Source organism: Salarias fasciatus, chromosome 13 (genome assembly GCF_902148845.1).
Source record: "Salarias fasciatus chromosome 13, fSalaFa1.1, whole genome shotgun sequence".
In the NCBI taxonomy this organism is placed as follows: domain Eukaryota; kingdom Metazoa; phylum Chordata; class Actinopteri; order Blenniiformes; family Blenniidae; genus Salarias; species Salarias fasciatus.
Window position 1 is genome coordinate 12,941,151 of NC_043757.1, and position 22,986 is coordinate 12,964,136.

General features: G+C 40.9%; 1 protein-coding gene across 3 annotated transcripts in view; it reads left to right on the forward strand.

Moving 5' to 3' along the window:
• Nucleotides 1-22,986, forward strand: part of macrod2 (mono-ADP ribosylhydrolase 2) — a 410,420-nt gene that overhangs the window by 290,856 nt on the left and 96,578 nt on the right. For all 3 annotated transcript variants that reach the window (XM_030105906.1, XM_030105907.1, XM_030105908.1), the window contains exon 7: nt 22,651-22,681. In XM_030105906.1, coding sequence (XP_029961766.1) covers nt 22,651-22,681 — 31 coding nt within the window. The remainder of the gene's footprint in view (nt 1-22,650; nt 22,682-22,986) is intronic.

Here is a 22,986-nt window from a genome sequence, read left to right on the forward strand (position 1 = left end):
GTGCACAAAGTTTTCCTCGTTCTGCTTCTCTCCCCTTTCTCGTAAATTAATGTCCGGGAGTGCAGGCAACTCCAGATTAATTATATAATGGCTGAGAGAAGCATGGAGACTTGATTGTGCACATATTTGGCTTGTGATCATAGCAAAGTAAACTGTGTCATTAACTGGGATAAGAGAATGAGAGGTTCAGTTTTGCTCTTTTTTGTATCGACAGCACTCAGTATTTAGTTTAGGTAAGTATAACTATGTAGATCATGTTTTTCTTGATATACTTCCAATATTTTTAAATGTTGTTTTCTCCATACTTAGTACGTCCGGCAGCTTTTCATGTGATCCTCGCGTATTTTCACTTTTTATTTCGGAATGTTTGAAGCCCAACTTTGCTAATCAAAGTTTTACTGTGATTGAACATCATAAGTAGAACATAAAAACCAAGTTGACTGATATAAAATCTTGCACACTGATTGTTGGACGGGATTTTATAGGGTACGGACCCTAAATTAGCTGCAATATGTGATGATGAACCGGCCCTCTTTGAGTCCAGCCATTGCTCCTAGCCTACTTCCACACACTGTGCAACACCTGCATGCATCGACAAAGGTTAATTAGACTGAAGCTTCCTAAAGGTCACAACGCCATTTAAATTAGTCATTTCTATTTGTCTGATCCAAATCATTGGCAACACTGGGCCAATTAGATCCAATTATCCTGATAGTGGTTGTGGTGGTCTGCCACCTAGTCCAAGTTAATGACCAGGGGAACCTCAATTACCCCGACGGCCTAATTCAAAAGGAGACAACCACAGCAGGGGGAGGAGCTTCAGGTGTGGGCAAAGGGGACAGTCCAGTCACATCATTTTCCCCTGGCATTAGCTTGACTCTGAAACAGCAGAACCCTATGCGCGGTGAAATATTAGGATATGTAAGATGTGACATTTCCACACACCTTGAAAGGGGTAATCACAGTTGATGGGGATGGAAGAGGTAATCTCCAGAGTGACTATGTGAAGAGGCCTGATGTGAACATGCTAGTGTCTTGATTACAGGCACAGGAAGCTCGCAGCAATCAGAAGAGAGAGTGAATCCTGCCTCCTACACAGACCATTCCACCTCAGATGTTCTGAGGGAATCGGCAGCAGCTTCATTCTATGTTAATGCGCACCGACAATAATAAAGGCTCTTCAAATAATTTAAGCACTAAAGCACAGTCAAGCAGTATAAGACTCACTCAGCACACAGACTGGTTTCACTTCATCTTTTTTTCTCGGCTGCTGTACCTGGCTGTGAGCAGTCTCCTGAATTTCTATGAGGCTCATATCCCTCTGCGGTGCCATCTGAGAATAGAAGCGACAGCTCGCACCCAACTGAGGGACTGTCAGAGGAAGTTGTTGATTAAACAGATGTCGTTGCTGCCAGACGCCATGAGACACGAACACCGCAATAAGCGCACATTAATTAAACATACCTGAAGAATGTGGGCAGTGCACAAACCAAACAAAACCGTTCCTATCTGAGTGTCTTCTTCACAGCAGGAATCGAAGCGTGACTCACTTTTTTACTCCTGATTTTACTTACAGCACCTCATTGAATTCAATCAGTCACCGAACTTGGGAATCCACCCAAGGAAAAGTTAGTGACAATTACTTCTGATTAGCAGCACGTCATTCAGCTAAAGTGCAGCGCTGGAATGACTCATTTGGAGCCGTGCTGATTTTGAAAGAAACTCCCAAGTCATTTCCCTCAGTGAGGCCACTTTTGAAACACATTGTTTCCGACAAGAGAAAAACTCAGGAACAGACAATGCGGGGACGGTAGCATTTTGTTTGCTTTGAAATCTCCTCAACTAAACCAATACGTACTAAGCTCCAACAAAAATCAGCCAGTCCTCACTGAAAGACTTTTCTTTGCCGTTTAGTAAACTCCCATCTGTTAAGAGCTGTGCGTGAGACTGAAGCACGAGTGTCATCAAACATTTTCCCCCACCACCTGATAAATGCTTTTTCTTTGATCAAAGGATCTGAGTTTACTAGCAGGATGTGAAATATGTTATTGTGCATGCAAATAAGGCTTCTCTCATAGGCTGACAGTTGCTCTTCATCCAGCAATTCTCAGCCATCATGAAGATACTGTAACAGATTGCTGTTCAACGGCAGCAAACTCAGTGGAATGAGTTCTTGTTTACATCATTATAGTTAATTACCATGCAGAATCGCTCCAGCCAACAGCGTTTGTGTGTGAGCCTATGCCTGTGTGTGTGTGTGTGTGTGTGTGTGTGTGTGTGTGTGTGTGTGTGTGTGTGTGTGTGTGTGTGTGTGTGTGTGTGTGTGGATGCCAGCCAGTGAAATGAAGCCGGACAGAGCTATCATGCTCTGTCATCTCATTACTAATGCTGCACCATCCCCAAGGTAGCACTCCATGTTGCTGCAGCCTGTTCGGTCACTCTTCTGGTCGCATTGAGATTGTGTCCGTGGGTGGAGAAGTGTAAGAAGAGTGTAGATAAACAACTGAGGAGGGAAATCCTTTGTTTGCCAGCAATCTACAAATCATCAACTCATTCTGTACCAATACCTGACCCTTAAAAGCTGCAATGACACAGCATGTTGTGATTGTGATTCACCTGGAAACATGTTCAGTTCCGCACTCACAGATGGAAAGTTTAATTGTTGAGTCAATAATAATAATAAGAAAGCTGCATCTCTGTTCATTTTAGCTCACTTCATTAAAGTTAAATGGGAAGACAAAAGCACGGGCTCGCACTGATGATAATTAACACCACGTAAGACACTTTGAATAATTTGTCTTTAACATCTTTATTATTTATGCATTTAAAAAACACATCGCATGATCACAGCAGCAGTTATTATGACCAATATTGTCTATTAGCAGCGCCTTGTTCGTGCATTCAGCACAGGTGTGACTCTTACTTTCACCCTGGGGTTTAATCTAGTTACTAAGCCTCAGAGGTCGCTGAGCTCTTTTCATTGGTGGCTGTTATACAGCCAGGTGTTGAACCCAGTGTCGACCTTGGCAGGGCCACGTCCATGAAACTGGAATTTCCTGGTTTATCACGGGGTTCCATTTCAACAAGCTTGCACCCAATTATCCTTCAATCATCGTCCCCAATCATACAGATGTGTTTTGTCGGAGGACAAGGTCTCTCCGTCGTGGTTTGGCTCATGGGGGTTGTTCGCTTTCACACCACATGGCGTGTTTTCAAGGTAAAAAAGGATCAGATGAGAATGGATTTCAGCCAAAAGATGCTTAAGAATTTGTGTCTTTTTCACTGAATGAGCAGCCGTAATTTCTTTCAGTCATCTTTGTTTCTTTGTATTTCTGTAAGATCTGACACAAAATTTAGATTTGAAACCCTGCTTTCTTTCAGATCTCATGGTGGGTTTTGAATAAAGTCATTGAAAAATGTCTGCAGGAGATTAAAATTTTGCTTGATATTTTGTCTGAAATAAAATGTAAAAATGTTACAAGAAAGGATAACAGAGATGCCTTTGATCTTTCTGATTCTCTTTTGGCAAACAAGAAGTTGCCTCTAAGGCTGCTTAAAGTTTCTTTTGTGACTTAATTTTGCACTTGTTTTTCTCTTACTCTTTTCTGTCTTCTTGTCTCTCTTAGCGATTCTGGGATTTGAATCCTGAAACCAAGCACCTACTCCTTGTATATGCTCTGAGGTTATTTACAACTTTTCACTGCATGTTTTCCTCAGATTTTTCACAGCCTACCTTTCTCCCTAACCTTAAAACATACTTACATCCTAAAAGGCACTGAGCCCAACTCTTCTCTGTGTTTTGTTAATGCATCGGTTCCCATGTGTTTTTATCAAAGAGAATGCTTTAGGCAAAGAACTGACAGGTTTTGGGAGGCTTGGGAATGTTTGTACTTCTTTGTGCCGCTTGCTACTTGAATAAGTGCTTATTTCCATCCAGGATATGTATAAAGTTTTAGATTGATGTTTATTGCACTAGCCGTCTGCCTGGTCTTTTTTTTTACGATCAGAACTGTTATACTAAATGGCAGTAAAAGAAAAATGCAACTGTATTTATTGCTTGCCCATACATGCAGCATTTATAAAACTGTTCTGAGGACAAATGCACAAACGTAGATATGTTATACGTCTTATTCAGCTGTCATTCTGTTAAACTGCAGTCTTCTCACAGGTGCAGCTGTATATATATATCCATGTGGAAGAGGTGACTGACGATTGTTCCACTGCAGAATCGGTACCCGTATCCAGGTGATGATCTGGCTGAGGAGGTTTAAGCCTATGCAGAACAGCAGAGGGGACAGAGTGTCTCCTTGGTAAATGCCACATTTGATGCTCACCTCTTCCACTGGCTTTGAGTTAGCTTCCAGAGTTGTCTTCCATAGCCTCATTGAGTTTCCTGTCAACCAGCAACTGGTGCTTGGCTCCTCTGCTGTTATTGCCAATGTGCCTGTTCATCTTAGCCGCTATGTTGCCAGATAGGAGCTTCAAGGTAGCAACACCTTTGCAGGATTGTTGGTGAATGCTGTGTTTATTCTTTTGGCTTCCACTTCTTTAGGTGGGTAGCTAGGTCTGTGAGTCTTTGCTTAGCAGGCTCCAGTGCCTCGGCTGTGGACAACTTACTGTATTTCTTGGGCAGTTTCTTCTTAAGCTTCACGCCACTGTGCAGCTCTGTCAGGAGGCTAACTTATTTCCATGCTGCCTTGATTTTTGTCTGTAATCTTCTTTTCCATGGAGGCTGTGACGTCTAGCTACTCATGCTGTTCATCTTGTAGCGAAGCATCTCTAGAATGACTGATGCCGTAGTGTAGATCAGCTGGTTGGTTTCGGTGTTTTTCATGGTACGGATACTTAGCAGTTCTTTATTTGCATCGTCTAGTAGAGATCTCTCTGGTACTTGGTTCTTTAGCCTTGGCAAGCAGGTAGTCATGTTCTCCCAGGACTTCATGATCTTCTCTTTCAGGTCAGCTGCTCTCTCCTTGAGCGGTTCTCTTATGGGGCTTGGTACCCAGTCCCGCTGTTTGGAAGTAACCCCCCCCCCCCCACCATCAGTCTCCAACTGTAACAGTAGTTTTCTCTTTTAGTTGAATTTGATCACTGAGTGCGTAGTTGTTTCTTACTCAGTATAGATGTGTTTCGAAGCAACCATTCATCTCTTACCCTCTTTCTCTATGTTTGCTCCGATCATAGCAATATTGCATTGATGCAAACAATTGCCACAAAGGTACTTTTATATATCCTTCCCTTTTTTTATTTAATTTTTTTTCTCCCTGTCAGCAATGACATTTCAATTCAGACTATTGAAATTTGCTTTCCAAGATTATCTCACTGGTTAGTAATATTTGAGAAAAATACGTGGCCTTGTTGTTGACCCAGCACTTAACATTTCTTTGAATTATCCGCAGAGGCCATTGCACTGTGGTCAAGTGTTTTCTTATTATTTTATGATTTAATTTGTGATAGAGTTAGCAGTTTAATAGTGGACACTGGATTTTGAATGTGGAGCTATCGTCCTTGAATTACACCCCCACCTTTGCGTTTTCTCCTGTTCCAAGTTAATTAAAAATTATACGACATGTTAGCATTAAATCATTATGAGGTAGGCCTCCTGAAGTAATCATTTCATGGGGTAATTTAGAAGATTAAACATTTCTTTCATTGTCAACCAGTGGCCTTAATATCGCAAATGTCACACTCGCCCTTTATGAATGATGCCTCAACTGTCAGAACCATGGAACAGATTTAAATTTAAATCAGCTATTAGTGTACCTATACCCACCTTTTTTCATTTCACATTCAGATGAATCTAGAAAGCCCATCGGTTTAGTCACCGTGCCACATCCTGGATGAAGTGCCTGCCAGAGTGAACGCCAGCTTGAATCCTGTTTCACGGTTTGACTTTTTGCACACAGCTTGGAACGCCTGATAACCTCCAAATCTCACCCAGCTTAATATCTAATGTCACATCCATAAACCCATGGTAATGACAGTACACATGGAATAAAATCCAGGTCACTCTACAGTTAAGGGCTCAGCCCTCCTTCACTGGAGAGCAAAGAGCATGAACACGTGTACATGAAACGATATAATAAAATCATTTTTCAGATATGTATGGAAATTCCACAAAGCAAATGTTACAGAAGATCTCATTTATCAAGTGAAAATAAGACCAGCGTGTCTGAAATGCAGCTTGCCACTGCAGTATTATGCTTGTTATGAACTTGCGGTTGTTGTACTAATGTGTGCACCAGCATGTCTGTGCAGTGTGTGTGGTACAGAAGGGAACAGGGGATGAAATGAAGCAGTATTTTCAAGTTGCATGTTGAAACCTTTGTCAAGGGGAGGCCTTTTATTTCTCACTTTGATTTTCTTCTGTATAATTTTAAGCAAATAACAAAATGAAGAGAAACCAGTGCGAGGCAAAATTCCAAATGATTTTATCAAACGTGCACGTTTAGAAAAAAGTAAAGTTGAAATGGAGACAAAATTATTGACTAAACTTTAGCGTCAAGCCTTAAATGATAAACAGTTATGGTGTTTGCAGACTATATAAAAACGTACCAGATTATTTGAAGCGAAAAGATTTAACTGAAACAAGAACAGCTGTTTTTTGTGTTTGTTTTGTTTTTATTAATTGCCTGTGAATCTAAATAGTGGTGTATTGGTTCGAACATCCCTGGGTGAAGTATTGAGCTTGTGGTAAATCCTCATCCACTTCAAAAACCCTTGTAATAAATGTTCATACAGAGCACTTCATACAGAGGACAGGAATCACTCGGGGTATTGAGAGATCACTTTCCCTTCCTGAAAGTTCTTGTTTTGTCTGGACTGAGCACAGGCAAGCAATCAAGCAATTAAAAAATAAAAAGAACACACTTATGTATCTGTGTACGGCAGAGATGGAGTGAAGACGCCTTAATATGAGACTAGAAAGGAGAGATTTGAGATAAGCAGACACAACTGATTGCTTTGGCCTAATCAAAGCTACCATGCCTTCAATTTTGCACCGTAAGGAATCTTTGACTCCCCACCTGAGCCCAGTCCTGCAAGAGATTTTTCCAGGAGGAGGCTGAATAATCAGGAACTGTGAATGTGTTTGGCATCGGCACCGCTCCTGCTTAATGTTCTCTTACCCAAGTGTAATTATGATCCACAGCAAAATACTAATCAGCCTGCTCTGAATTCTGTTGTAATAAATTATTGATTAAGAGAAATGACTGAAACACCATAGCCTGTTTTTTTATTTTTTTATTCTTTTTTTATTATTATTATTATTTTTTTTGGACCTATAAGAAATTTTCCCACATTATTTGGTTACACCATTTGTAGCGGCACGATATGATTTGTCTATCCTATGAAGTGATGCAGTACATTTTTGCTCCAAAAACATGTGATGTATTTGGTGCAGAGAAAATGGTTTTCCAGTTTTAGCAACTAATTAATTCTTTATCAATATTCATGATGAACTCCACATTTAGAAAACTGTAATTAGCTGTATTATCCTCTGGCCATTTGTGATAAAAAAGTTATCCATACAGTTCAAATCAAACCACAGCCACAAATCTAGTTTGTGCCCAAACTCTTCACTTTACCTGGAAAACGGATGTTGTTCAGAGGCAGACGCCATGTGAAAACACTGCTTCGAGCTGCGTGAGAGACAGAAAGAGCGAGTTGGATGGGATCATAATTCACAAGAGCCACCTGGTGATTCCTTCAGTCACCTTCCGGTTTCCTCTCAGCCAGCTGCTCCCCAAACTCCCAATCAATCTGCAGTTGCCAATGCTGCTGCAATTCGCCATGACCTTGAGTGGCATGTCCTCTCTCGCTCTCTCTCTCTCTCTCTCTCTCTCTCTCTCTCTCTCTCTCTCTCTCTCTCTCTCTCTCTCTCCCACTCTCCCTCTTTCTCTCGCTCTCTCTCTGGGATGTTGGTGGGATCTGGTCCCTCCTCATTCCTCTTCATTTGAAGATGCACCTGTGCTCCAGACCAAGATAGCCCCACTTCCAAGAGCAGCTCTGGGATCTCAAAGCATTTAACAGAAGTCTTATGTGCAGCCCTGATACTGCTGTTTTGTCTATTCTAACTTTGTGTTTTTCCACCCTCATAAAGCAGGACCAACATTTCTCTTTGTGAGCAAAAAGTATTACCAAAAAAAAAAAAAAAGACTCCAGGTGCCTTTATTTTGCAACTGCTAATATATTAGTAGTATTTATGTTGAGTGTTTAAAAGCCCGGTATACTGGATGTTGTAATGTGTCAGATATAACCAAGAAAGCACCTTAGAACCTTTTCTTGCAGTTTCTGAATTTTCCCGAAGTCTGTTTCTTTTTGTGTTGAAGTCTGAAGGGTGTGGGGGATGTGCTGTTCTGCTTGGTCGACCGTAGACGTGTATTGTGTGGCCCAGGCCACAGTGGCAGAGTGGCTCCATTCATGGCCCCTGTGTGACAGAGCTGTCTCTACATGAAGGTGACCCCCTCTCTCTGGATCCTCCACTCTTCTCAGCTTGCCTGTCAGGTCCTACCGGCGATATGGTCTATTAAGCACCTTAATGATGACCACCACCCTCATGCACTCACAAGATAGACCCCAACTCCTTCTGATCTTTCTGGGAGTGTTGAATGCATGTTGGCGCACGGACGTGTTTTCTCTGCACCTACAAAATAATCGAGCATGTAACCCGGTTTTGTCTGAGGGGAGATTTTGATTAGCTGTGGTTGCTTGGTGAAATAAATCTCCTTCGGGATTTAAAGGTAGATACTTTGAAGCAGCAATCCTTCAAAAGGCTTTTACACTCAATAAATCCACTAACGCCCCAATGTTTCAAAACACAGCTTTTATAGCCTCATACTTTATATCCATATCCTGCACTGTAGTGTAAAAGTGACAGGAGTACTTGAAGATGGCAACAAGCCTTCGGGAGCACTCTTACCAGTGTTTTCACATCTGTTGATCCCCAATATCTCTGTACCTGCCATGAATAAGGGAAGTTTGCTACGTGACAAGACACATGTATTATGTGCTTCCCCGAGGGTGGCAAAGAAGACACCAGGATGCTCAGGCGGCTGTTTGCTGGGCCTGGTGTGTCTTCAGCGTGCAGCGGGTAAAAACGTGGGGACAGGAGATGAGCTACGGTCTCTTTAGGGCATTCTCACCACACTTCATCTACATTGCAGTCACGTGTATTCAGAAGTAACGTCATGTCAAAAAGCCATCTTTTGTTGAATGCTTGACTTCCCTATGTATGATTGGCATTAAAATATAGTACTTTTAGCAGCTGTGAAAGCTTTAGTTGACGTTACATTAAAGTACTATAACTAACAGTATCTTGTCATTTTATGATGTCTTCTTGACATTCCAACAATGTGTATTTCGATTTAAAATAAATAGTTTTAAGCTGGGCTCATCTGTTTTTTTTTTCATGGTTACTTGTGAAGAATCGCATGTGTGATAGTCAATGATAACATAAGTTTGTAATTTCAAAAATTCTAAATACTTATTCAGTATTTTTTTCCATTTATTTTTTTTTTACATTATCGGTTACAGGTTTTCCTCACACCGGAAACGCACAGATAACTGGGCTATTAATGAACTTTAATGGTTGTGATGTTATATGCTGCTGGTATATCGTGCTCAGTTGTGTCGCAGCTGTGACTCACAGCCAAAGCTGACATTATTAAAGGCAAAGCCCACATGGCCCGCAGCTTATCCGCTGCTATATTTACATAGACAATAGACAACAGCAGGTTTCCATGCATTTCCCACACATGCTATTTTTTTTTGATTATTAGTCGATTTAATGAAGCTCTTTAAACGTCCGCTTTTCTGAGAGTACAAACAGAAGCTCAACCAGGTTGCTTCTTCACACGTTTGTCATGTTTTTGCTTAGAATGTGTTTGCTATACAGATTGATATTTAAACTGTCATCATGATCATTTCTGAAACAGACAGCTTTTTGTTAAGCTTTTCATATTTCCAGATGAGCACGGAGAATAGAAAAGGTCTTATGAGACCTTAATGTGCATCCTGGCTGTCACCTTTCAAGAGCGTTTTCATATGGAGACAATGAGGCACAAGGCTCTTTGTTTTTGCCTTAGGTGTGAATATCATTAGCTGCACTGTGAGTGCAATAAATGTGAGTAGGTGCAGTAGCCTTTGCTCATGAGACAATAAAACACATATGGAAATGAGCCGACAGCATGACTAATAGCTGGCAGTTTGAGCCACGCGCCCATCTCAGCAAAATGCCTGTTCTCTGAAAGTGTGCCATTATACAGTTATCAATGAGCCCGCTTCGCCTTTGATCTCTCTTTTAAGAGTTGAGAATTCCATTGCCAAAAAAGAAACACCTTAGAGAAGCCACAGGTTTGCATCCCGCCTGCAATGCATTATGCCCAAAATGAGGATAAAGCGAATACAAAGGAGCCTGTCACTCTCCGTGTCCCTTCTGTCCCTAATCCTCCCTCTCCTGAGTCTGTGCCTGCCACACCGTCATCAGAGCTCAGATCAAAGTGTGAGAGAATGGCCCTCAGGTCTGCACAGAGGGTGCGCTGACCTCCTCGGAGCTTACGGTGTCCTTGGACCAAAGTCCTTCTCGGGCCTGGACATATTCATCGAAAACCGATTCTGCGCTGTGTGCCTAAATTGAGCTTTAGTTTGGATCAGCGATCTTGCTTTATGGACATTCCCTAAAGGCAGCCATCGTATCTGAAGTGTCAGTTCTGTGAGGACAATTTAGCCATCTCATTTGAAAGCCCTTATGTTGGTACAGCTGGAATAACCCGACTTTGGAAACATGCATTCTTTAGTGTGCAGAAGAGGGCGTGTATTTGTATTCATGCCTGTGGTACTGGAAGGTTTATTACTTAAAGCGCACCGGACCAGCATAGACTGTAAATTGAAAAATAGTGTTTTCTTACGCTAATACGACACCGGCTTTGACCTCTCATCCTACTACTGTTAATTAGTGTTGGTTGTTCTTACCTCTGGGCAAACTCAGATTTATGGCTTTATGTTGTGCTGAGCGGTAAAGCGAACGTGTACCGGCGCTTTATCTGCCTGTGTACTGAATCAATAAAATAGGACTGTATTTCAAACGCAAAACCACATATGTACTGTATAATATGCGAGTGGATGTAGGTGTTAAATGGCTACATGAATTTTGCATTGCCTGTGTGATCAAATTTAGGAAAGAAATATTTAAAAAGTATAAAAAACAGATGATTGATTGCATTGCACGTTGCTATTAAAGTCTCTGTATAAAACATAATGTCTGAAACATTGAAGAATTTGAAAAAATGACAATTGGGATTAGTTGCTGATTTGTGGGAAGATCAATATTCACTCATCCATCCATTATCCCTCCATATTCATTGCAGAGATAAATCAGTCGCATGTAGCATCCCCAAGCACAAGCATTGGCAGGGAGGGAAATAGCCAGTTTTTTTTTTGTTTTTTTTTAAAAAAAGGAATCCCACTTATCCAAGGTTCCACATATCTGTCTGGCCAGCTGCATTTTCTCTTTTGCTTATTCATCTCACTCCCGTCTACCTTGGCTCCCAAACATGCTGCATCCTGCCTTTTATTCCTCCACAACACTGCATCACCAGAGTCCACACAAGCTCGGTATCACTGAGTGTGTGCAAATGGGACGAGCTACCATCAACTGTTGCAGAACTGAGTGTGATGAAGGCAATCACGAGCAGGCTCTGCTTCTGTTAACAAAGAGAGTTCATTAAGACCATTAAATTCCCAGCTGACAAATACATCCCTGGCTTCAGGTCTCGGAGTAATTATTCCTAAAGCAGAAGACCAATGAAGAAATCGCAAGGAACACACTCACCCTGTGGTGTACTGTATGCTTCGCCTTACTGTATACAGGAAAAACAAATATTCACTCTTCTAATTGGAAAATGTGTCCCTATGATTCAATAATAATTATGCACTTACTATGCTTTCAAGAGGTCACTGCTATACCAGTACAGAGAGCTGAACTCGATTTGCAGCTAATGAGGTTGGGTCTCTTAACGAATGTTAGTTTTTATACTCCATCTCGGGCTTTGGGGAATGTTGTTATGGACTATTTTATCATGTGTTATGATTCTGTGCAGATTCATCTGGGTAATATTTTACTTAGCTTTTCCATTTTATACAATTAGACACCAAACAGACTTGCCCGAGAAAAATAATTCATGGAGCCTCCCAATTAGCTATCATGATAAGTTCACAACTTTCAGTAATTCCTTGAAGGGTACCCTGGTTGGATTGGTTCTAGTAAGCTATAATTGTTCTGCTTCATCGAAGACTTGTTAGAAATATATCAAAGTTTGTTGTTTATTTGAATTAATACATTTAAGAGCTCCAGGTGGCTCAATTGCAGCAAAGTTTGAGATAAGGAATTACCACAACTACCTCTCTAGAAACTTGACTTTCACGTTAATACTGAAGAAAATATCAAATGGTTTTGAAGACTTTCTCGGTTCACTTTAACGCTACAGCTTTAAAAAGGTCTGCATTGTTATGCTTTCATCTATCTACTTTTCTAAGGCTCCCATTAAATAAATCTTCTTCTGTAACTCTGGCCATCGTCTCCTGATCTTGTCCATCTTGTTGCTTTTGCATTGTGCGGGAGCGCCGTTCAGTGACGGCCGCCTCCTTTGGTCTGCAGTGTGTGAAAATGTCTTTCACTTTACTTTATTCCACTTCCATTTTGGTTTGTACCTTTTCACACTGGCTTGTAATGCAAAACAGCACGCAGTCCACAAAATCCAGTGCAACCAAATCACTGAGCCAATGCATTTGATTTACTATATAAATGAATGGAAAGGAAGCCAAGGCTGATTTTGAATCATTACCTGTCAGTAGCATTTACTTAGTAATGGAGTTCAAGCGATTTCTGTCTCATCATTGATGCGAGTGAGACTCTGATAACCCAACCCAACCTCGGTGAGGGCAGATCATGCTTTTTACCGGCTTCCATTAGTATGCATTATGCATCAGGCGTGATTTTAGTCTCACTTTGGTTCTGCCACAAAGACAGGGGGCATACACCAAGTCACTTGTCTCCATGTGTATGCTGTTCTGTCAACTCAAAATTCAGAGTGGGGTTTTGACTTTGAAGACCCTTTGATACAGTGCTTTTGAAATGTTGAAGGGCGCCTTGAAAGCAAAAAATGTTTAATTAGTAGCCTTACACTGGAAGTGGAACATAGGCTGGCTTTCACGATGTGAGACCAGAGCAGCCTTTTTTCCTTTCTCTGATTAAATGTGCCATTGAAGTTGATTTGTGAATAAAAATTTTAGTATTTTTTTTCTCTTTTAAAATGAAAAAACTTACTAATTATTGTTTCGCCGTTCATTTAGATGAGCCACTTGGAGTCATCTGTTCTTAAAGTACAAATTATGTGCTGTATTTTAGGATTACTGATAATTCTAACCTTCAGCTCTATACGCTGCTAATCTCTGCTGAGACAGTTTGACATGGGTTATGGATATTTGAAAATCCACGTATGCCCCGCTTTTAACTCCCAGAGAGGGATATATGGCTCGGCTTGTCTCGTTTGCTCTGTTTTATCTCCAACATTTCACAGGCTTTTTCACTTTGAGATACCTCGAGAAACAGCAGCGTGATAGATTCAGACAGAATCCTCCTATTCCCGGCTTTGATCATTTCCTTTATGGCCACCTGTACTTTAGGTCTCCAAAATGCAAATCATCTCTAATTCCTACACACCACGCACATGCGCTCCACATTTCTTAAGCACACACTGGAATAATCACAGGATTTATGGGGCCCTGGAGCATTTTGAATGATGTTTTCTTCACTCCACAGTGCAGAGGTTGAAAATATTCAAATCGAATATTATACCCAGAATTACCAGAGATACAGTTTTCTCCGTTTACAGCCATCTCAATCAAAGGGCTCTCTAATATTTATAATGCCATGGCTATTGTAAAGAATCAATAATTATATCGTTATGATTATATCAGTGTGAGGCTGCAATCAAAGTAAAGTTCAAGGCTTTAAAGAAAGCACATGTTGGAGGTCATAAATTGTGAAATAAAAGAATTTATTAAAATCGTTGTAAATGCTCCCATTGGTCGAAACAAATGAGGTGAAGTCTATGTGATAAAATAAAAAAAAGAACTTAAACCATTCGACCTAGGAGGTCCTGTAAGGGGATCGTATGTCCTCCACTGCTGTGCTACAGATGTATTTCTGTGTTCAAATGGCTCTATTTCTTCGATTGCTGACCCACACAGAAGGAGAAAGAGAAACAACTTCCAAATAAATTCAGAGCAAAGGACTGTTCTGTTTATAAAAGCTGTCCCAGGCCCTGCCCTTCCCTCGATAAATGATCCAGCCACTGCTTCACAAGTTACTGTTTCACAGTGATTCCATATGAGACAACAAAACCACACCAGCTGTCAGTGTGTGCGCATCTCCAGCCCACTTTATTTCCCATCAAGTTTAAGCACACAACTGCATGCTAATGTGATCAATAGGATGATTTATTATTTTTTATTTTTTTCCTAAAATGCAGTATGTATGTATATTTGACAGCACCTCTGCCTGCAGCTGTGCAGAAATGTGGTTGAGTGGAGGCACGGAAGTAGATTTTATTATTGAGTTTACCTGACATGTACTTCGCCTACTCATTTGAATTCCCGGGGTCATTTAGAGGTCAGCCAGTGCATCTGAATTTCTTCCTTTCTGTCTTTGCTTTTCTGTTGCTCAGTGGTCGGTGATATAATTTCGGCTGATGCTGAGTAAGACTCCTCATACATAAATATAAGCAGACGTCTGGTTGCATTTGCCCTCAGTTCAGAGTAGTATCATTGTTATACCTCTTTAAATGGTCCCTCTTTAACTCTGAAGGAATAATGTGTCACCATTGGACCTCTGCAGGAAATCACATTGTTATGAATAATAAAAGAGAACAATTTTCTCGCAGAACTGGACTGAATACGTCCTTTTGCTTTACTGACTTTGAGTCGGACCATTTTTGAAGCTTTTCACTATGTAAAGACTTTCAAGTTGTTTTCAATGCTCAACCAAATGGTTAAAGAAATAACACACCTCAGTGTACCTGTGCGCTGTGCCTTTGGGATTCAGGGTGAACTGTGCGTGATCAACCATACAGTCGGTCATGGACCAATGAATCAAGCAGCCATCAATTCAGTATCTGCTTCTATTTGCTCCACTGCTCTGCGCCATCCACCAGCTTCAGCATTTATCCCCCCCCCCCCTTTTATTTATTTTTTTATTTATTTTTCTGGCCATTCTTCTCACCACTGTCACACGTTTGGCTGACGAACACGCCGCGCCGCGCCTGTCTTCCCTATGACAATGCACCTGTACTGCATTTGCGGGGAGGATCGGCGCTGTGGAACTGAGTGCGGTCAAGGCAATCACAGGCCACCTCAGGGTTCATTATATCCAAAGAGAGTTAATTATGTCCACCGACTATCTATGTTGGATCCAGCCGCCCTTGTGGACTTGCAAATTTGTGTTTTAGTCAAGTCAGCGAGGGCTCGTGGATGTCTCTCTGTAGAGTGAGAAAGTGCTTAAGAAAAGGGTTGTGAGCCTTTTATGAACACCCTCTTTATGTATATACAGAGCAGAGATTGGACTCAACACTGAACATTTGAACTCAGCTTCAATTACTGTTATATGACCTCATTCTCTGTGTTAGACACACAGAGCATTTGGCACTCTTTACGTTCATGTTTAGAAAGTACCCCACCCTCTGGTAGTGTATTGGAAATCAGTTTATAAATAAATTAATGGTACCTAAATGATTCTTTCTGTATTTGTGCACACTGACAGCATGCAGCTGACAGTGTTTGTGTGAATTATACAGTGTTTATTTCACTGCTCCTGAACTAAACTGGCATGTTTACACATCACACTAGTTTAGAAAAACTCAATGAAGCAAATTCTGGGCTGACACGGGACTGGGGCATAATGACTGTCATATTTCAGTGTTAGAGTGCTTACTGAGGGGTTTTACTGTTTGTTTTCGCTGTCACAGGCTTAAACTTGCATAGAGAATTAGATCCATGTAGGTGTCAACAAAAAAAACAACGATGAGGACTTTTGCGTTGCTTTATCCACCCTCACTTTTATTAGATATTACCTGTTGTCGTGTAGAGACTGAAAAATGGCTTCATGTCTGGCAGCATCTCAAAAGAAGTTCCCTTTTTTTGAGTGGAAAAGGTGCTTGCAAATACAGTAAAGTAAATAAGCTGTTTTAATCAGAGCATCATGCCAGTTTCTCGTTCCCTGCACTGCCAGAGATGCTGAGTCCCTAATGAACAGATATTATTGTGATAATAGTTATAGCAGATTGTAGCAGATATAAAAACGGATCGTGAGACTCGGGCCATTAGGTGCCAGGTTTCCTACCCTCTGCATTTCTCCATCCTCCATTTAGCATAATGACACTCAGACAATCAGTGCTCACATTAGAATATGGACTGTGGTATTATGCAGAATAAAAGGGTGTTAATGTGTCATATTTAAATTTCCTGATCTGTAACCGTGACATGTTCTCCTCGGCAGCAGCAGGTAGCTGATTCCCACCGAGAAGCCAGGCATGACCTACATGCTTAAAGAATTACAGCAGTCAACAAAGAGGGATTCTCCTGGATTCATGTTCTGATACTGCGATGTAAGCCCACACTGTGGTGAATAATAACATACTTGTGGTCGCATTTGCACAAGGTCTCCCCGTGCTGCTGTGATTTATAAGCATAGCTTCCATCTGCAAACAAGCTAGGAGGCTTCAGCCTACAGGGGCAGCACCCTGGGTCCAGTGCTATTTACTCAGCCAGCCGAGAAGAGGCGCTCCCCTGGCAGTACCCTACAGTCACTGTGACCGTGCATGGTTTCCCCTTCTTTAACCTGTCTGGCTCGTGGCGATTCTGCAGTGCCCGCAGTGCGAGGAGGTGATGGCTTCAGCAGGACCGCCACATTTTGCCACAGGTCGGGCCGTCTTTACAGTGTCGGTTCCCGCTGCTTAACGAATGAATGAAAGCTGCAGGCTACCATGTTCACAGCGGAATAGCAGTGGCTTAGTTTTATGAGTGCTGTCTTTAGTAAACTCCAGTCACATTGTGGAGCCAATAAATCACTGTTTTAATAAGATGTGGGTGTAACAGTATCACAGAACTTGAACTTACTGGCTTGTATATTCAATACCGTAATTAAAAACTGGTTTGAATGTGTCACAAATTAACTGTTTCCCTTTTTTTTTTTCAGTGTAGACTACATTTAATGCACTGTGGAGTGTGTAGGGATGGCGAAAGGAAGGTGCTCTACTTTAAAGTGATGTGATAGATTAGGGAGGAGCCCCAGCAACAGAATAATTTCCCTGGTGACCAATTTCTGAATGCTCTCTAAGCAAAGAGAATCAGCAACAAGCCAACATGTCAGCTGTAGCCTCGTGCCGCCGTGCGGGCGGACATGCTGACTCACATCTAATGAGCAACCAGAGATAGAAATAATAACCTAAACAAGAAATCATAGGTCATGACTGCCTATATACAGCTGACTGTCCTAATTAACACCCGACCTTTTACCATGTAAGCAGCCGTAAAGGTGTGTACACAAAGTTGCGTCAGGAGTGCGGTGGCCGGGTGCTGATTGGGAGCAGAAGAAAAACAGACAAGGAAAGTAGGTTATACTTTACACAGTCTACAGTGTTGTGGGTTGGTGCTTAAGCTGTCATATTTCTGCCTTCATTCTTTGGATCAATAAGACAATGAGAATGACAGTTAGTCCTATACTAAAGAGAAAGGTTAGTTTATTAGTTACCTTAACAAAAAATGCACAGTAGATTGAAGACTAATGCTTTAGTTTTAATTGTTCCTCTTATTTTTGACGTTTTAACCTTGCAGGATTTAGATCAGCTGAAGTTATGAGAACAGGCCAACTCACTGCACATCAACATTTCGACTCATTGAACTTTTTATAACATAATTAAGATATAAGAAAAAACAAAGAGTGTTATTTGCAAAGCAGATGTTAAAGACCTTTAGTATAATCACTGTGTAATTCAGTACACAAAATTTAAACAAGTTTAATTGCCCAATTGATGCATTTAACAGTTTAACACAGTCCATTTCAAAGTATAATGTAATCACAGTATAATAGAAGATATAAGTTTAATCACTAAATCGATGCAGGCTTTTATGTTCTCTACTCAACATCCTGAAAGGGAACACTTCACACCCCCACACTCCTGATCATTCTCAATGCAGCGCGCATCCTCCAAAAGCATGCAGAAGCCTCATTCTGAGTATTTATGAGGTTAGACACTGATGTTGGACAAGAAAGCCTTCCTGGCAATCTCCGTTCCAGCTCATCACAGAGGTGCTTGATGGGATTGGTGTCAGGGCTCCGCGCAGGCCGGTTCAGTTCCTCCACAGCCAACTTATCAAACCCTGTCTTGTTCTTTACAGACTCTGCTTTCTGTGCAGAAGCAAGTCGTGTTGGAGGATAGAAAGGTTTTTTTTTTTTTTCTCGTACTGTTACCACAAAGTTAAAAACATATTGTCCAACGGTCCACGTATACGAGGACTGAACGTGGATTGCTTTATTCGGCATTCATGAATACAGATCGTTTAAGTGTGACTGCTTTTCAATCAGATGAAAAAAAAAAACACCCATATAAATGGGCCACTGATTAGGGATTATGAAGTGGAGCCATATAGAGTAGACAAGATGTACAAAAATTGAATGTGTGGTGTCTGTGACTTGTTAGTAATGTATAAACCAGTCACAACAAATATAAGACCCCAAACAAAATGCAGTGTAAAAGTGGCAAAGTGCAGCTGAGGATAAGTTTTATTTTCTGGAATATATGCTGTATATGTATGCTGTTTATTTACCAAGTAACTTACCAGAAAAATATATACATGATGTTATTTGCTCTGCCCACCCTTTGCCTGTTGAATAGTTCTGGGACTTCTTTTCCAGGAGACATTTTTCAGACTGTTAATTCTTGCTGAGAATTTGCCACAATCCTTCTTTAGGTTCTGGCTGACTCAGGAGCTTCTTGTTCCCTCATGTGATCTAAACCCGGCTCGGTGATCGTGAGACTGGCGCTCTGTGGAGCCTGCGCCGTCGCAGGACTTGTTGTTCCTGTTGTGACTACAGACATAGTTCTTTATGACTGGTGTTTGGGGTGTTCTTGGGAAGTGATTGGCCGCCTTTTTGAGAGAACAACAGGGTGGATAACAATCTGATCATTAAAGCCTCTGTAGAGCAGTAATGAATCTGTGTTCTTACTTTGTCACACACAGAAAAGCACGTCATTAACCACACAGGCAAATTAAATGATTAAAAAAGAAATCAGGAAGTTTGTAAATTGGGTGTCCAAAACATGAATTAATGAGTTCTCCAATTCCCCATAAGACAGAGAGGGAACGTCCCCTCACAACACTGAAAATAAGAATAAAACCGTAGCATCTCCAATGTCAGCCTCTATGCGGACATATTACCTCAGAGGAACTGTATGCAATAACTGAGGGCAATCTAGTAGCTTTTTTATTCCTTAACATTCTATCAAAATGAACAAAATTGTGTTAATAACTATTGAATATGTGACACATGAGGTAGGGGAAAACTAGGACTATGTATTTCTGCTCTGCACTTTAAAAAAAAATGCAAAGAGAACGCCCATGTTATGTATAAACATCTTAAAATTAATATTCAAAGCGCAGTAGTTATCATTTAATAATTGGTTGAACTTTTTGTTCTCAAAGATATTTCAATAAGAGCCTTATCGAGGCTTAAACCTGGGGTAACCAACCCTCCATCCTTCTTTCACACTTTCTTTTACCTGTCCAGGGTCACGAGGCAGTGGAGCCGATCTCAGCTGACCGACCAGCAAAGTCGACCCTGAACGGGTCGCCGGCCCATCGCATTAAAACTCCGGACAGCCAGGCGGACCCACACTCACTGCATGAATAGCTTAAAGTCATAAATTTACCTCAGAGGCAGATGTTTTATGATGAAGGCAGCCATGGAAGCTAACACGTGCTCACATCGGAAGAGCAGCGGTGGTAAACATGCATGTAAAAAAAAAAAAAGAACTATCTCTGCTCAGGATTCAACACATTTGCTCAGAGTTTTACATCTTTTTATATTTGGAGCAGTAAACGTCCTTTAAACAAGGAAGAGGTGGTGCCACAGTGGTGTCAGAGCCTGACAGCATCCCATTAAGTGATTACCTGATGTATTTTCACACCAGCAAGATCAATACTCTTTAATGGATGTGCCAAGGAACTCATAAAAAAGATTTGAATTGATTGTGCTGTTGGTTTGTCATTGCGTCAGCCGGTGCCGTTGAGGTTTAGACGCCGTCAGAGCCGAGGTTCAGGTTGAAGGGAGCGGCGCGGCGGCCTCGCAGCGAAGAGGAGATAACAAGGCTTCTGGCTCGCTATCAGCTTGGCAGTAGAGGCTGTGTGAAGACATTGATAGCAAATAATGTTCATCTTATCTGACGATTAAATGAATTTTGCTTTGCCATTATTACTCGGCTTCAAATGGATTCCTCCTTCCAATTCAATGTCTTTTCTTTGCCAAACACAGAGCTAACTTTTCCGAATACTGATGTATTTGCCAAGTTGTTGCTAATGAGTGCGTATCACCAGTAAATCTATTTCCACTCAGTGGTTGTTTCCTTCCAATACACATGTTGTTCTTGGAACTTCAATCATTTTCTATCTTTAATGCTAATCTGCCTGTGTGTGTGTGTGTGTGCGGTGGTCTGAGCCTGCACGGGAGGAAAAATTGGTCGTGCCTTTCCACGCTTCATCATCTGCGGTTTATGTCAGACCTGGGCAGTCATCTGGAAAGGTCAGAGCTTCGGTAAAAGATTTAAATCACCTCAGAAAAGAAAGATTTACCTTGACAGGCGGAACCTGAAAACCGGTAAATAGGAATACAAACAGGGACTCATTTCTTTTTACTTAAACCAAGGACAAAAACGCCGTCGCATCCCAAAGCTGGTGTCGCAGGTTGTGCTGTTTGATGTTTATTTAATCCATTATTTTCATATGTGATTTTTATTTAGCCTCAGTTGAGACGGCTCCCAGATCAGAGCGCCGGCTATTTGTTTGTGTAATTGTTAAATGACGAGACATGTATTTGCAATCCGTCTCCCTCAGATCTATTAATTGTTTTTTTCATTTCCAAATGAAGTGATCTTGGCGCCGCTGCTGGCAACAGCATGTTTCTAAATACAACTTGACAGGGTCAGCCTGGAAAAAAACAAACGGCTGTGTTTAGTTTTGGCACGGGGGGAACTTGACGTATGGGAGTTATTCTGTGATGGATCTTTGTGGTGTTTTTGTTGTTTTATATTCATCCAGTTGTGTGAGCAGCAAGTGGAACCATTTTCCACTTTTTTCTATTCATTTGTCATCTTATGATATTAATGTTGTGGCCACACCTTTTGATGAATGCAGGAAGTAAAGCACGTATTCAGCTTGTTTTGAGGACAAATGGGACCTTTGAAAAAAATCCTTTCTCTTTACTGTTTATTAATATACTTAAAAAGATGAATGCGAAATAGGGAAGCTTACAGCAAGGCCTATGGATCATAATATATTAGCTTACAGAAGTAAAGAATAATGAAACTATTTTCAGCTATAAAGCCATGCTTGAATAATATGTCTGCTGCAAAGTGCTACAAAGCAAGAGCTATTACAGGGTGGTTACTTTTTATAATCTTTTTGGAAAAGACAGCCATAAATACATGTTGGATTCTGCTCTTAATTTCTGTGTTGGTTTATGCCTTTTGGGGGTTTTTCATGATTCTTATTGATTTGCGCTATTGATCTCAGTGTAGCTGTGATTACTCTATAATCTTTGTGTTTGGCTTTACCGAATACACGGCTCTGAGAGTCACTCTTGATACTTGAAATGCTAAAAATCCATCTATGTGTTTGTCTTGCTCCCTATTTCAGTATCTCAGATTCAATTAAAAGCATTTTCAAGAGGTAATGCAGTCAGTTAGTATAGAGGCAGATGGATAGATGGAGCAAAAACAACACATTATCACCACACTGTGGCCAAAAACACCCAAAGATAGGAAGGTGTTTAATGCCAGGAATGTCAAGTATACCAGAAATTTATTTTGTAGTTTTTGCACAGCTTAGAAGGCATACTGTTATTTTGCATTAGACCTACAACCACCCACAGTGCATAAAAAATACACAAAAATATGATAAATACTATTACTAAATAATACAACAATAAAATAGTTTAAGCATATATAGCTGTGCATAATTACTTGAAGAAATAGATAAATATAGAGAAATGAGTGTGAGACACAATTCCAGTAGATACATTCAAATGAGTGCATCCCACTGTTTCTTCAGAATACTGAAGCAACATCTTCAACACAGCAGTGTGATTATAATAATCAATCAGAGGTGTTTGAGTGAAGAATGTGTAGCTGCCTCATTTCCAAAGCGCAGTTAAAAAACAAACGTGCATTAAAAGTGCATTAAAGGTGTATTGTGTATTTGGCCAGAGGATGCTGTGAATCGCTCCTCATGTGACGCACTTTACATTTATTCTTTGCCACATTGTAAATGAGCTGCATGACCGTTATTAATTTGTTTTCTCTTTTTTTTTTTTCCATACAGGCCTTCCCATGCATATCCACAGGCATCTATGGTGAGTCTATTTTCTATTACATTAAAAGAGCTTTTGTATTCACTTGCTTTTCTTGCATGCTTGTTGATAACGACCTGCGTACATCCTCTGCTTTATGTTGTGGGTGTTTATATTTAAACCTTATGCACCGTGTAGAATGCAGGGAAGAATATAAATACTGAACACAACAATGAGTTGACCTTTTGTCATGCTGCACAAAGACGCAACCCAGTACGAGGTGAGCAAAATGTGCGCCCCGAACATTCCTTGTACATCCTCGTGGGACTGAGTTGAATATGCTGGAGGAGCCGTTGTGCTCATTACGC